Source organism: Antedon bifida, chromosome 9 (assembly GCF_963402885.1).
Source record: "Antedon bifida chromosome 9, ecAntBifi1.1, whole genome shotgun sequence".
NCBI classification, from domain to species: domain Eukaryota; kingdom Metazoa; phylum Echinodermata; class Crinoidea; order Comatulida; family Antedonidae; genus Antedon; species Antedon bifida.
Window position 1 is genome coordinate 19,342,466 of NC_136234.1, and position 15,401 is coordinate 19,357,866.

A 15,401-nucleotide genomic window follows, 5' to 3' on the forward strand; every position below is an offset into this window, starting at 1 on the left:
TGATGGAAATCCAGCCCACTCATTTCAGGTATCGACCCTATTTTTGTCTATTTATTCCAGTAGTGATCTGGAATGGAAAACACAGGGAAATGGCGATTTGATGTCTACGATTGTATTGGGTATAAACCATAATAAACCATTGGTGGCGCTAACTTTTCTATGTTTATACAGTATCTTATCAATGGTTTTTGGTTTAAAAAACAACAGAATAACGATTTTAATTTGGTTTTTAATTTCAGGAAATGATACGTATACGAGTTATCGATACAGGGGAACCACCACAAGACATCATCTACCAAACACCGACACTTCCTGAGAACAGTCCAGCAGGAACACTGGTGACGCGAATTCTGGTCGATGATCCTGACAAAAACGAAGAACACACGTGCTCTGTCCTTAGAACAGACACTCAGTCTGGTCTATTTGACGTAATCAGGACGTCGAATAATGATATCAGATTGGTTGTGGCAGAAGGAGGTGATATTGATTACGAGACCAGACCATACCATCGCGTTGAAGTGGAATGTGGAGATGGTTACAACTGGATTCGTAAGGTACGACACCAGTTACTCCAAATCTACCACTGACATCTGGTTACATGAGCGTTCCTTTATGGTTGCAACTCTCCACTTAACTCTCTAAACTTAAATATTCTGTACTACAATAGCATCATTTTAACGATAATAATTTCCTCTTTGCAGACTATAACCGTGTTTGTTGATGACGTCAATGAGCCACCTGAAGGAGTGGATTTGGCAGGCTCTCATTCGGTACCAATTGACGCAGAGACTGGCTTTGTGGTTGGTCAGTTACAAGTCCATGATCCGGATACAGACCAGGAGCATACGATCTCTGTATCAGGCGAAACTTCAAATTTGTTCAAGGTGAATTGGCATATGAATTTAATAAACTTATTAGGCTTACCAAACGTCTTATTTTCGAAATTTGATGAATTATTAATGAGCAATGACATTACCATTTCATTTAGGTTGATGGCAATTATTTGATTCTCGCACAAGAATTTCAAGAGGAGTTGATTGACAAGTCGAACCCTTTTTTACAAGTGATACTGAAAGTCGTAGACAACGGCCCTAACATGTTATCAAGAACTCAAGCATACACTATTGGCATTACGGGGTTGATAGACTTTGATCTACAGGGAAACGAGGTATCTGAGCTAGCCCTCGTAGGACAACCGATTGGGCGTTTTACGTCCGATTTAGGAGGAGAGTATGAGTCACCTCAATACCGGTTGATAGACGATGCAGATGGCAAGTTCTCCTTAACAGATGATAACATACTGGTTCTTTCCGATATAGTGGATTACACAGAGAGTCCTTATTTATTTTTAGAAGCAGAAATGCAAGTGGGGGATGTTCAAGAGACGAGGGTGTTCCGCGTATCAGTCTTGTCAGAAGATCCATGCAGTACGGGTTTAGCACAATGCCTTCCTCATTCCTCCTGTGTAAGGTTGTCAAAGACTGAATTTGACTGTGTGTGTCATCCTGGCTACAAGGACATCAATAACCAGTGCTTTGCTGTTGATGACTGTGCAACACTTAATGGTAATCCGTGTATGTACAACGCACCGTGCACGGACGATAAAAACAGCTTTAGTTGCGTCTGCTCGGTTGGGTATCAAGGAAAGCTGTGTGAGTTGCCACCACTAGATCCATGCAACTCGCAACCGTGTCTCAATGACGGTACGTGTCTGTACAGTTCCGACTACACACATTACGTGTGTCAATGCAGGAGCAGTTACACCGGAGACAACTGCGAGAATGGAGTAAACGATCAGCCATTGTGTAAAGACGTTGACTGTGAAGTTGGAGACTGCTTCCAAAATGGTGATGACGTCATGTGCGAATGCCCTGCGTCTCATTACGGAATCAAGTGTCAGTTTGCATCTGGTGTTTGTTCAGATAGTTCTTGCAATTCAGACGAATATTGCATCCCTCACATCAGAGCTCCCAATATGTTTTTATGTGCGCCGCACTCGGAAAGCGTTGATATCAACTTCTTAAATGAAAACCTAGGCTCGGAAACAACAGACCCGTTTGTTCAGTACAAATTTAACAGCTTCGTAGAGTCTACGAATGAACTTCCTGACCTCTATGTTCTATTTGCTTCAAATACGCCAACCAATGTATCTATCTTGGTGTTCTTCATTATCAATGAAGCCGTGACGTCAGTTCTCGAAGGCGACTACGTATCCTGTGTTTTATACGACAACTGTGTTGACTCGGGGGCAATAGACGAATTCTGCCCAGATATACTTGATCAATTTGTAAGTCTTTGCGGCCCAGAGAAAGTTGTCGCTACTGAAGAGACAAGAGATTACCTATGGATATCTCTGCTTTCACTTTCGCTAGCCTTCTGTTTAATCATCCTTCTTATCATTCTTGCTTATAAACGGTGTTCTAGAAAGACCTCTGTCATTCACACCTTTGAGCCAATCATAACAAAACAAGAAGGTATACGGTACATCTCGCATTTGCAGCATAGTTTAACAGGATCCTCCAGAAACAATACTTTAACGGAATCAGGAACCAGAATGACGGGTGATTACGAGTATTTTACAGACACTGCTAGACGACCGTCCAGACTGTTTCGTAGGTCCTTGTTCCCAGGTGGCATGGAGAATGCAAGAAGCCAGTCTGATGGCCAGCTGGCACAGCACATGTATGCAAATAGAGACTCAAACAATAGATTGTAACATGAAACTTACTTAGTAATACCAAGGCAATCTAACAACAGGACACTGAGCTCGCCTTGCCAAAATAGGAACTCATAACATCCATTTGATCTTATGTCTGGCTGCGACAAATACCAACAGTAATGTAATGTACATATTTTCCCCCAAGTGTGTATTTAATTTGTCTATGTTAGTCCACCAGTCAGCATTTAGATTTTTGTTTGGAAACTCAAGTATTATATATATGAAACGCTGTATGTGCAAAAATATTTGTCTTTTTACTAATATTAAGTAGAAACACAGTCTAGAACCTAGACTAGGATGGGGTACACATTAAATCCATATATGCCACTGGCAGAGCCTGGAAGGTAATTTTAATAAAATAAACATAGAGATACATGATGGAATAAAATTATTAATAATTTATTATCCTTTTCATACAAAGCTTCAATAACTGCAGCTGACAGGATACATTGGGTTTCACAAAATAAATAAAATGTTACTTTACTTGCATACATTTTTGGTATTTATCAAACAAATGCTTTAACCACCTATATTTGCTCAATTGAACAAAACAGTTTAAGATACGGTAGATTCCCTCCTTCTCTCTTCAGGGGACACCCACCCTTATTCTGGAGACAGCCTTTAAAATGGAACACCTTCCAACGAGGTGTGTAATACATTATGTTTTAACATTTTGGTCAATCCATCAGGAGACACCCCTATTAAAGATAATTTATATTGTCCCGCTTATTTTCAAATTTGTTGTTGAATATGCCATTTTGATGTTCCATAACACTTGGATTGACTGTAATTTATTAAAGCAAAAAGTAGTCAAAATGGCTGTCAGCTAATGGGTTTTTGGTTGAATTTTACCTTTTGTTTTGTCTTTTTGTAAGTGAAAACCTTAAGTGATATTGATGATATTATGCGTACTCTATAATAGACAATGTTAATATCAAGGGGTTTGTTAGTATTTATCAATGAGCATTGCATGAATGTTTTGAAAATAGAATAAAAAATAAAAAAACACTTATCATACATTAAAATATGTTTTTAAACATAATACACTTTTAGAAAATGGATAATAAGCCAAATTTGGCAAAGCTTGCGTTCCATAGCTACCTATATAAGAAAGATACAGGACCTGATTTTTTAACTGTCATAATAAATAAAGCCTTGTATAAAAATAGACTTACATAATAATAATTATTAAAAATAAGGATTCTTTACTTTGAGAACATAATTTCAGTTAACTTGTTAAATCTCAGTTTTTATAATTTTTAAGAAATTAGCTTTTATCCTTTTCTAGCCACAAACAATAATACTTTTTCTTTCATTAACCATTACATAATCTTAAAATTTTTATTGTAATTTGTAAATATGTAATACTTTACTTTCTATTTTTTAAGCTCTTTTTTCCCCTTCATTTTAAAAATAATATTTTGCAATATTAGTTTTAAGAATTTAACAAAACACTTTCATATCTATGTTGAATTACATTCACTGATCGGTAAAATCTTGAAAAAGTTAAAAAAAAAAAAAATTTTAAATCTAAGTTGTACATATTGCACATCAAGATTCGCAATGCAACATTAGGAACAAATTACAGTAAAATCTATTTAGAATTTACCTTTTTTACACCAAGATGTTAATGACTGTTAAATTACTGGGCATTAGGTCCAAGCTGTACAAAAAAATAATAATCCAAAAATTGGAAGTTAACGAGAAATTGTATAAAATACTCATCGTTGCATCATTGGTCATGTGATTGTCATGTGACTCCTTAAAGTGAGTTGGTTGAGACCATATTGCTTATTTCAATTCTGGAAAATAAAAAGCACAACATTTAATAAATATAATAGTATGATAAATATGATAGAATGATAAATATAAGAGACATTATAAACACTGGAGGGCCAACTGTGAAACATGGCTGCCATTTCCGTTAAAAAATACTGTAAATCTTCTAATAGTAACACACACTCTAATAGTAACCCACCTTATAAGTCAATCTATAATAATAACCCACTACTCTAATAGTAACCCATGGGGGTTACTATTAGAGTCGCACAAACATATTGACAAAATGACACTAAAATCAACATTTTTGATAAGGAGATAATGCATGTAGATCTCGGGAGTGGAGGAGGATTGAGTGTTTTTGAGTTTATAAAATAAAGTTAGAGTTCAACCAAATTTGTTTATTCGTACTGTTTTATTATTTTGCTATGAGTTGCTGACCGGAAATGTTGGGGGTGAGTTACTATTTTCAGGTGCCTCATTTAATATTAGTAATAGTAACCCACTACTCTAATAGTAACCCCCCCCCCCCCCTCTTCTAATAGTAACCAACCCTAAAAACAATCATAGTGTTCATACAGGGAAGTTCTGACTTGCTTTATCGCGCTTTTCTTCAATACAGGTTTAGTAGTTTCTAGGACCAATGACCAATCAATATGTAGGTAGTCGCAAATCAAAAACTCTCTAATGTATTCTTGAAAAAAATTGACAAAATAAAATAAACACAAAGCAAAATTTGGTTGTATTATGCATCAACAAATATTTTAGTTCCTCACCTCAATTCTCTTGGAAGTATAGATGTGTCGAGATTATTTTCAATTACAACCAACTGACAAAGGGTTTTTAAACTTGGCTCTTAAAAAAAAGAAGAAAAGATACCAGTAAGCAATCAAGGCAAAAAGAAAAAATTGAGAATGTTAATGGAGATACACAGTTTGGAAATAGGAGGAGGAGGCCTACAATTGTGATAGTTCTGAACCTAACATAAAACATAGGCAAATATTATATCAGAAACTCCTCTCTTCTTGAAAGATTTTAGTAAATGCATTCCATTGAAAACACATAGCATCAGCTCAAGTTTGAGTACCCATTGCATGCAGTCTATTCCAGTCCTAATGCATCTCATAGCCTAACATTACGGCAAGTCATCTCTTGTACAATATATTAACAGAAAAGAAAAAAATAATTTTTTTTCCAATCTCAATACAGAATTTATTTTTTGTAAAAACTAATATGAAAGAAGCACTTTTTTATGTCGGAGCAAATTTTACAAATGTGTGGCTAATGACATGGAACCTACAACCCATGGCCTATGTTATATATATATATAATATATATATTTTTTTTTTTCCCAAAATCTTTTAAAGTTAAGAACCCTTGCGATTATATATCTGTATTTATATCAGTTCATTGCAATAACTATGAGAAATTAGTTATTTTAAATTTTTTAAGTCTTACCAAAATCTAATATATATAAGTCATCCATGTCCTGTAGATGGTCAATTGATGTAGACTTTGATGTTGGGCTAAATAAGAAAATAAAACAGTAACTAGCTTAATTAAAGTTGTTTCAATTCGTCTTTAATACTTTCTAAAATTTTGACTACGACTTGGCAGAAAAAATGTTAAAAGAAGTGGCTTAAGGAGGAAATTGATGTCAACCTGAAACTAAAATAAACTCAAATTAATCTTAACTTTCCTGGAATGAAGTAGTTGCTTGAGGAACTGATTATGGAACTGATTTGGAACCGATTGTAACTAGTCGTGGTTACCATACCGATCGCGAGATGATTCCTAGAATTAGTTGTGCTCAGTTACTTTCAGTTCCAAGAATATGTAGACTCAACTGTGATCAAGTCTAAATATTTTGCATTACTTTGAATTGAAATCTGTTGCTTTCAGTTGCTCAGATTTATGTTGACACAACTGAGTTGAGTTCATAAGCCCATCTGACCTCTGAACTTTGAACTTTGGAGATTGGAAGAAAACCACTGAACAAACCGTCGAAATAAAATAGCAATATTCACCTTGTTCCACCGAACATAATTAGTTTGCTGCCCATCATGACACAGCATTGTCGACGCCGTTTGCACGGTTTCAACACCCCTTGAACTTTAACCTTTGACCATTCCATTGCTTTGGTATCAAATTTATGAATTGTGTCAAAATGTTGATTAGTGACACGATTGTAGCCACCAAATATGTACATATTGTCTTTGTAAACAACTATAGAATGATAAACATAACAAAACTTTAAAAATTAAAAAATATGTATATATTCTAGGCTTCAGCAAAGTTAGGTGATAAGGAGATACAGAGACTCTGAAAATGGTTATATGGTTTATATTATATATTTAATATACGACTTTTTACTTTTTACGACAGATTTCCTCATCTTTATCATTTCAAATTAATTAATTAAATTTCAGTATATCACCGGGCGGTTTAGAATTAATGTTCTATGCCTGATGTATTTATATATATTATTTATTATACTTACAAGCTGAGTGGCTCCTCCTTCCAATAGGTCGATTCCTTGATATTGCTGGTTGGTTCCATGTTTTATTCTTTGTGTCAAATACTGCTAATTCGTTACTGTAAAATTCCATATTTGTGAACACAGGGCCATTTAAATCTGACCTTCCACCAAATATATACATGTATTGTCCTATCGTTGCAGCAGAGTGGAAATCTCGCCAATGTGCTGGTCTGCCCTGTATGGTGACAAAATGGATGAGTATAAAAGTGTTCTTTTGGTGTCATATCATTTCATTTCATTCATTTTACTTTTATTTCTGAAATGGACGTCCATAGTTACAAAATCAATTGCATAAATAAGTTTAAATAAAAAAGGCAGACACAAAAAAATCAGATCAGATCATCTCAGGATCTCCATCTCAAATCCATATGATCTTCAAGCAGAATTTTAATTTTTACTGGACTAGTACTACATCATTACATTTTGGTTATCAACCATATAATTTGCTCCAGCAAATGGTAGGATGCATAAGATTCCGGGTTTGAATCTCAATTGTGGTGGTTTTTTCTCATTCTCAAAGATCCTCATCTTCAACATTTATAAATTAATTAATTTTCATTAAATCACTTGGCAATTAAGAGTGTCTCTATGCTCTATGAATTTATAATAAACAATTATGATATAAGAAAAACAAATTCATACCTTACATACAAGTTTTTTCCATCTCATTTTATCTATATTCAATTTATGAACAGAGTTCGAAAAACACTGTGACTGAAATTTAAAAAAAACAAGTCTTGTAAAAAAAAAAAAAAAAGTGTATACATTCGCTGCTGCCATGGTTTCTGCTTGTACGTCATAGAAAATAGAGGGCGGTACATAAAGAGACTATAATACGTACCTCATCTTCATATCCACCAAATACATACATCTTATTTTTAATGAGACAGACAGAGTGGCCATCTCTAGCCGGTGGGATATCGCCAGAAGGTTTTGGTAAACACCATTTAAAAGTTGCTATGGGAATGAAAATAATAGAGAAAATTTTTATTAGTTCCTTAAGGATAGGAAAGATATTTACTTTGGAAGGCACATCTTCACTAGAGTCTGTTCCTTGGCTTGGCCAAACTGATTCAAAGTATGCTGGATGGAACAGTAGCAGTTCCTGGAAATTAGAGTACAAAACTTATTCGTAGGACATAAAGAGACAATTAACAAAATGAATTCCAAAAAAACAGATTTGTTTGCTGTTGTTTACTTACAGGTTTGAAAACAATACAGCTCATTACAGGCGCCATCTGGGTCGTTTCTTCCCCCGAATATGTAAATATTGTCATTGTATGCGATGGCCGAGTGACCGTACCTCATGAAGGGTACGCATCGAAAACTTGGATCGTGTTTATCAACTTCGGGAAGTTTCTTCCATTTCAACGATACTAAAAAATTTCAATTGTTATTATTAAACCAGTTATATGTACATAATATCTAGACAATATTAAGCCACAACTGACAGTACAAACATTTAGAAGCGGGACACCGACAATCTGTTGAAAATCGGGAAACTGTTGGATAGTCGTCATCACAAGCCTGGTTAAGCCCGATAAAATTAACAATCATTTAATAAAGGTTTATAGAAAGTATCCCTTTTTGTATTTACCATGGACAATTCTTGAAACTATAGTAAAAGTCAGTTTTTTTTTTTTTGTTACTTTGATGAGGACAATTTAGGTGGTTGGCGGAGCTGGAACTTCAGCCATCTCTTTTGACAGTGTTGGTAATACCGATTGGAATAAACACATTTTAAATTTTACAGTAATAAAAAGGTGGCCAAATGTTGAATAATGCAATAGATGTAGTATTTAGTAGGGTCCAGTCATATTATGCAATATGTTCTTCCACCCCCCACCCCACAACATAAAGTAAGTTATAATAATATTAAATGATAGAAAAATGTTTTTCCAGATATTTCCTGTATATTTCGTGAACTTGCCAAGATTCATTTCTAATTATAGCCGGGTATATGACATGAAAACATATTCTTGATGGAAATTTCACACTTGAATACATTCACACAATCGAGTAATGTATTTCAATTTTGGTTAGTTTCTTTGACAGATAACTTATTGTAATGACAATGAGGAAATTTAAATCATTGAATCAGGAGTTGTACCTCAAATTTCCAGTTACCAGATTCACCAGTCAAGGACTAGAGAAGGCATAATTGTTTATTGGTAAGTATATTATATGATTTTAGAGACAATTCTGTGCAGCACAAATAAATTTTGTTAAATACAAAAACTGGTAGGCACTGCCCTGCTGGCTGCTGTGAGCCATGGAGGGCCTAATCCGAATTTCCTCAGTTTCCAGTTAAGCTTGAGGACCAGATTAATACCTTACCTTAATATGAGATGAGAAAATAGCAGGATTACTCTACTTGGGGAACAGGCGTCTGCTTACTACCCAGGGGGGAAGCGGTGGGCTAAAAATTGTAGGCCTACAGATATGAGAGATCTGTGATGCCTAGACATAATTTGCATAATATTACCGGTAACGCTACAGATATTATCATTTTCAGAAATTGAAGCAAACGGATAACGGTGAGTTCACAGTACAATGTTTATTGGGCGAGAAAAGGAAACGCAACATTTACGAGAACTATTTTCCGACGCTGTATTGTCACCGAAATCAGAAATACGACGAGTGATAATAATTACAGGAGAACCCATGGTCGGCAAAACGCGTCTATCAAAAGAAATTGGTAACCGACTGGTAAGTGATTTCCAACTTTTGGATAAGCCACTAGATGTGTATTGCATTAAACTACGTCAAGTAACAAATTTCAACAGAGTCCTCGTCAAGCTATCTGCAGCATTAGGACTTCCACCGTGTTCTGAAAATGCACTTTTAAAGCATTTAAAGGGACTCAAACGTCTTTGTTTACTGATATTTGATGCAGCGGAACACTTGTCTGTTGATACGTCTAATGAGTTGCAGACTCAATTTCTAGACTTTTGTACAAGACTTGTCAATAACTCAAAAGTGTTGCTTCTAATAAACTCCAGGTTTAAATACAGGCTGCTGTCAATTCATGTTAATGTGTACCACCATCGTTTAAAACCACTAAGTATTGAAGATTCTATTAAGTTGTTAACATCTGTTGCGGAAAATGTTGAGTTTGTTGACAGTATTGATAAGAAGATAGCTAAATATTGCGCTGGAATCCCGCATGCTTTAGTAATCGCTGCAACTGAACTTAAAAATAATACATACACTCCACATGAACTCTTTGCGTTGCTAGAAGAGAATCGCTTGGAAACATTAAGTTCTGCCAATTACAGTGAAGAAGAAAAGGTTTCAATTGTCATTAAATCATCCGTCAACAAGTTAAAGTCAATAAGAAATGATTACATAAGGCTTTCCTATATTCCTTCTTCATTTACTGCTAAAGCAGTTGCTGACATTCTTGAATTAAACAATGAAAAACCAGTAGTTTCTGCTAAACAACGTGTCTTAATTCCACTAACAACGCGGTCCCTTGTTGCCAGGGATACACTAAATGAACGTTTCGATATTCATGAATTTTTACGTGAATTTTTATCCGATGAATTATCTTTACTTTCGTCAGAACAGTCAATTGTCCTGCGCAATCGTTATTGTTCATTTTACGGAAAATTGCTTCAATCGTTGGCGCCAATCGTTGAAGAAGACTCGTGTAAGAAACTCCCACTATTCAGTATAGAGTTAATAAACATACGGAAACTCTTGCAAGAGGGCGTTTTGTCCTTCGGAAGACTACGACCTCTTTCTTGACGTTGCTTGCAAGGCAGAATATCTTATTATTAATTTTCTGCCAAGAAAAGAATCTGTTGAATTTTATGCGGCTTGTGTCAGAGCTGCCGAAAGCCGGAATCAGAAGAAACATCTCGGTGTGATGTTGTCATCCTATGGTCAAGCATTGACCTTCACTGCATCAAATTGGAAATTGGCACAAGAGCAGTACGAGAAGGCAATTGACATTCTAGCTTCATATGGCGATACTGTTGACATGGCATGGTTGTTAAAACATATTGGGTGGAACTTGTTCCTGCAAGGCTCTTTCAAAGTCGCTTTAAGGTAATAAACATTCTATATGTCACACAGTATATGTCTATTAAGCTGTCATTAAAAAGACATTATCATCGTTATAATATTTTTTGTTTTATGAGGTGAACTATTTTTGCTGGGATGGCACGAATGTCATGGAACAAAAACGGGGAATGTGAAGCTTATACTGATTTTTAATATTAATTTTTTATGTTAATTGTTATGGGTTATTGGATGGAAGAACCATTCGTCAATTAAATATAAGATTTATTTGTCCATTAATAGTTATTAATAGTTTTTTTAAATAATCAATACTAATAGATATTTTAAAGATGCTGAAGAAACTCTGTTGAGAATGAGTGAAATTGAAAGAAAGTTAGACACCCGATGGGAGAGAATAATTGCAGCGGTCTGGTCGTGTATAGGAATTGCATACGTTCTTCTTGGTACGTAATTATGCAAGTTATTGCATTAAATTCCACTTTTTCCTTTCTATTAAAATACAGCATAATCTACATTGTTTTGACTCAAATATCTTTAATTTAACAGATTCATTCAAACGTGGTATTGAATATCACGAGAAGACATTAAAGATGCGAAGAAAAATATGGGGCGATCACCCGTTAATCGGAGGAACGTACAACAACATGAGTCTGGCCTATATCAGAATGGGAGACCAAAATAAAGCACTAGAATACGGTCAGAAAGGACTAGATACAAAGATGCGCTTTAAACGCGAACCGGCTAACGACATCATAGTTTCGTTAAACAATGTTGCAATTAACACATGTATTTACGAAGATAATCCCAAGAAAGCTCACAGGTTGCTTGATCAGTCGTTTGAAATGAGGGAATCTCTTGGCCTAAATCACGTGGACACATCTCTCATAGCTATGAATCGGGGACGAGTATACGAATACCAGAAGAATTATAGTGAAGCAATGGTATGCTACCAACGAGCAGTCGACATTAGAAAAAAACTACAATATTGGCACAAGTCTACAGCAGATTCATTATTTAATTTAGCTTCTTTAAAGCTGAAATTTAATGAATTAGACGACGCACTTGAGTCATTCAACAAGTGCTATAGAATACGTAAAGTTGAAATTTCACAAAACACGGAGCTGGGTGAGGTCATGGAGAGTCTTGGTACAGTTCACGAAAAACGAAATGAGTTTAATGATGCAAATAAATATTTCATGGAAGCACTTGAGGAATTTAATCGATTAAAAGCATCTTTCGAAAATCAAGATAACGATAGCATGGCAAAGGAAATGGGTAAAAATGTTGTAAGGATTCGCAGAAAACTACAAGATTTGCCGTTTACAGCCATCAAAAATCTTGATTGTGATGTAGATGAAAATAGTGACAACGCAACTGGCGACGACGACGGTTCACAACTATTTGATGAATCGTCATTTACTCCCGAAGGTCAAGTGAACTAGAGTCATTCTGATAGACATCAATAACAAAAAAACTAGAAATACGATGGTAGAAATTGGAGGGAGGTTTGTTTTCACAGCTTATCAAAGTTATCAATCAATATTCACCATTATTTTTTTCATAATCTATCAGTTTTCATTTCAAATATCAATAAAACTCTTATTGTTTTATGAGTTAGTTTTGTAAATAAAAACAAATAAAAAGTATAAAAAGTGTCATCTATTTTTCAATAAAAAGCATACTTTCATAAGCCTAAAATTCCTATAATGTTACTGATATTCATTGTATTAAAAAATACCCTTCGTCTCCTCCTTACAGTTCCCACGACGATCGACTATTTTGTATTATTGACTATTGACTGATTGATGGATTACACATGTCTATATTATTATAGCACGCAACTATTCTTTCATTCCGAGATTTCACAAGGTAGGTTCGCATATATGCATACGTGTGAAAACATGTAATAAGTTGGGCGATCAAACCTGGCTACAACTTGTTACAAGTTGTAACAATTTATGCAGATGTGACAAGGGTATAATAAGAAGTGTGATATCTACTACACTAGGCCTATACTATCTTTGATATTACATATTAACTACATTGGCGAAAAAGCGTCTGCTTGTTCATAGATGAAGTCATATTTTTTAAAAGCACAACGATTAAAATCGAAATCATGTTAAAGAATCTGTAAATTTAAGGTATTACCATCATTTTTGTATGGTTTTGGTCATATTTTGTGTACTTTATTTTTCAGTAGCGTCTTCGTATTCGCAGTCTTAGGTCTTTGCTTTCAACACTCTCGAAAACAAAGCACTTAGCATTTCATGCATAGGTGACCATGGATGCCGATAGCTCATCATACCTACCAGTGTTAAAGACATGGACATCAATTGGTCTCCGTCGAGAATAGTCATCCCCTGTACAATAGCCTCCAAACGAGAAGATTAAATGATTGACTGCTGCTGCGGCATGGTTAACACGACGTGGACCACTATCAAGTCTCAGCGTCCACATCGGCATCTTGTTGGAACTAACTCTCACATAACTAACTGCAACACAACAAGTCAACTGCAATAAGATTTTTGAAATGGATTATTTAATATTAATAATACATTTTTTACCATTAATCGATTCTTTTTCGATGCTTGGGAACAACTAGGCCTAATATAACTATAACCTATCCTGCACAGATTCACAGTGAGAGTGAGTGAGGAGTTTCCCACCATCCGCGCGCACTGACTGACGAGACGAGGCTCAAACTAGCTATCTAGGCTCAAACTAGCTATCTAGGCTAGGCCTACCCAGCCTAGCCTAGAGTAGAGGGCTAGACTAGTCTAGGCTAGAGCAACTTAACCGTGGCATTATATTATAAAAAAGCAATTTGAGTTTAAGTCTCTTTAGCTAACCACCTAATATCATAAATAATAAGCAGTTATGCTCATTTTTTAGCTTACTTATCTCATATTGAAATAAGCTCAAATATTGTAAGCTCGACAACAACAAAGCGGGGTAATCCCAAAACACAACTTTTTAATATGTGACGCCATTTTCGCCAAAATATCAGTTAGGTTGGATGGTTATTTAAATACGAGACGCTATATTCGCCAAATTAATAGATACGAGTGGTTATTCAGTCTAAAACCATGATTAAACATTATTATTTATATTTATAGTATAAATATACCAATCAAGTGAATTTCTTAAAATAAACCATGAAGTTTACCGGTAATTTATGATAATTCGCAAGTAGGCTATGATTAATTTGCAGTGACATAGGGGGCCTAGCGAGGACGTCTACTGTCTAAAGATGCCATCGCGCGCGAAGGGATAATAGAATTCGGAAATCGGTCTGATCCAAGTAATTTACAACTATTTCATGACTTTTGAAGAAATAAATTACAGCACTGGGCCTGGCCTAATAATATAATAAAAATATGATGACAAAAAATACCCGGGCGCGATGAAGACCATGAAGACAGCGATATGACATAAATTATGGTAATTTGGGAGGACATGATCGCCAGGTGTGAACGGCAGTTTAGTAAAAAGAGATTTAACAAATACGTAATAGCGCCCTCATGTAATCAACCACTTTCATCATCAATCCGCAAGTGAAAAATTGCAATGGTTATTGAAACAAATGTTGATTAAAATAATTGCGTTACTGAAGCTAATCTAATATTTTGTGTTATTAATCGCAAACTGTGAGCTGTTGTATGAATTATGCAGGCTAGAGTGACGGTGAATATATATATATAAATAATATGCTGGTAGTGTTACTGAACAAAGAGATTTATGATTACTCTCGTGGTTCGTTAATTATAAATTCAGGAGAATTAGAATAAATGAGAATTTAAAATGAAAAGATTTGCCACAAATTGACGGTAAAATACAGATAATAAACAAGCGTGATGTCGTCATTAGAATTCGTGACCTGCGAATTATTCAGACAATCCGGTGTTAATTTATTTCCGTATTGGCAATGAACTCGCACACAGGAGATGCTTACGTTAGTGACTTCCTTCGTCTCTCCGTTTTCTTTGATTTAATGTCAATTGCCGATCGATATAATTTCTGCGGACCGACTCGAAATGAGGCGATGGGAAAACGGCAGCTGCTGTTAGGTTTGCGATTCTCGTAAAATACATCTGTCTTTAGAAGCTTCAGTCAATATGAATTTCACGGTATTTACAGCATTGATGATGGCTTGAGCTGACTTGAAAAAAAAAACCTGTTGATAGTCTGCTGCAGTGTGGTGTGCGCAGTGACAGAAAACTAATAACGGAAGCGGCTACCTCATTATTTATTCCGATCATTCATGAATATTCATTTCGGAGAGTATAATACGCGCTGTGACGTAGCATATAGCGATGCACTGATGACAAGTTTAGATCA

At 35.3% G+C, this 15,401-nt stretch overlaps 3 protein-coding genes and 1 pseudogene across 5 annotated transcripts in view; 3 read left to right on the top strand and 1 right to left on the bottom strand.

The window, feature by feature from the left end:
- LOC144852227 (cell growth regulator with RING finger domain protein 1-like) overlaps nucleotides 1-15,401 on the top strand; it is a 249,540-nt gene that overhangs the window by 161,419 nt on the left and 72,720 nt on the right. The gene's annotated exons all lie outside the window — the stretch shown is intronic.
- The window catches only part of LOC144852208 (transcription factor IIIB 90 kDa subunit-like), an 82,642-nt gene that overhangs the window by 47,070 nt on the left and 20,171 nt on the right, over nucleotides 1-15,401 (top strand). The window lies entirely within an intron of this gene.
- On the bottom strand, nucleotides 3,103-15,154 carry LOC144852223 (kelch domain-containing protein 3-like). 2 transcript variants are annotated; one of them, XM_078709989.1, is made up of 10 exons: nucleotides 15,016-15,154; nucleotides 13,373-13,574; nucleotides 8,240-8,413; nucleotides 7,879-7,994; nucleotides 7,680-7,751; nucleotides 6,999-7,212; nucleotides 6,526-6,724; nucleotides 5,957-6,024; nucleotides 5,275-5,353; nucleotides 3,103-4,521 (listed from the first exon to the last, which is right to left on the bottom strand). In XM_078709989.1, exons 2-10 carry the CDS (start codon nucleotides 13,524-13,526, stop codon nucleotides 4,482-4,484), a joined length of 1,116 nt encoding a protein of 371 aa, XP_078566115.1. In that variant the 5' UTR covers nucleotides 13,527-13,574; nucleotides 15,016-15,154; the 3' UTR covers nucleotides 3,103-4,481. The 2 variants fall into 2 exon arrangements, with proteins under 2 accessions (XP_078566115.1, XP_078566114.1); XM_078709988.1 differs by lacking the exon at nucleotides 15,016-15,154 and adding an exon at nucleotides 13,961-14,022.
- LOC144852297 (uncharacterized) lies at nucleotides 9,591-12,505 on the top strand (annotated as a pseudogene). The gene is made up of 3 exons (XR_013614283.1): nucleotides 9,591-11,090; nucleotides 11,382-11,506; nucleotides 11,610-12,505. The product of XR_013614283.1 is annotated as an uncharacterized LOC144852297 (transcript).

What these genes read in the sequence shown, in the direction of transcription:
- LOC144852223 (XM_078709989.1), bottom strand. Translation starts at nt 13,526, where the DNA reads ATGCCGATGTGGACGCTGAGACTTGATAGTGGTCCACGTCGTGTTAAC. An exon ending in TGTCCATGTCTTTAACACTG is followed by an intron (nt 8,414 to 13,372) that starts GTAGGTATGATG and finishes GAAATTTTTTAG; the next exon opens with TATCGTTGAAATGGAAGAAA. An exon ending in AAGGAGGAGCCACTCAGCTT is followed by an intron (nt 6,725 to 6,998) that starts GTAAGTATAATA and finishes ATCATTCTATAG; the next exon opens with TTGTTTACAAAGACAATATG.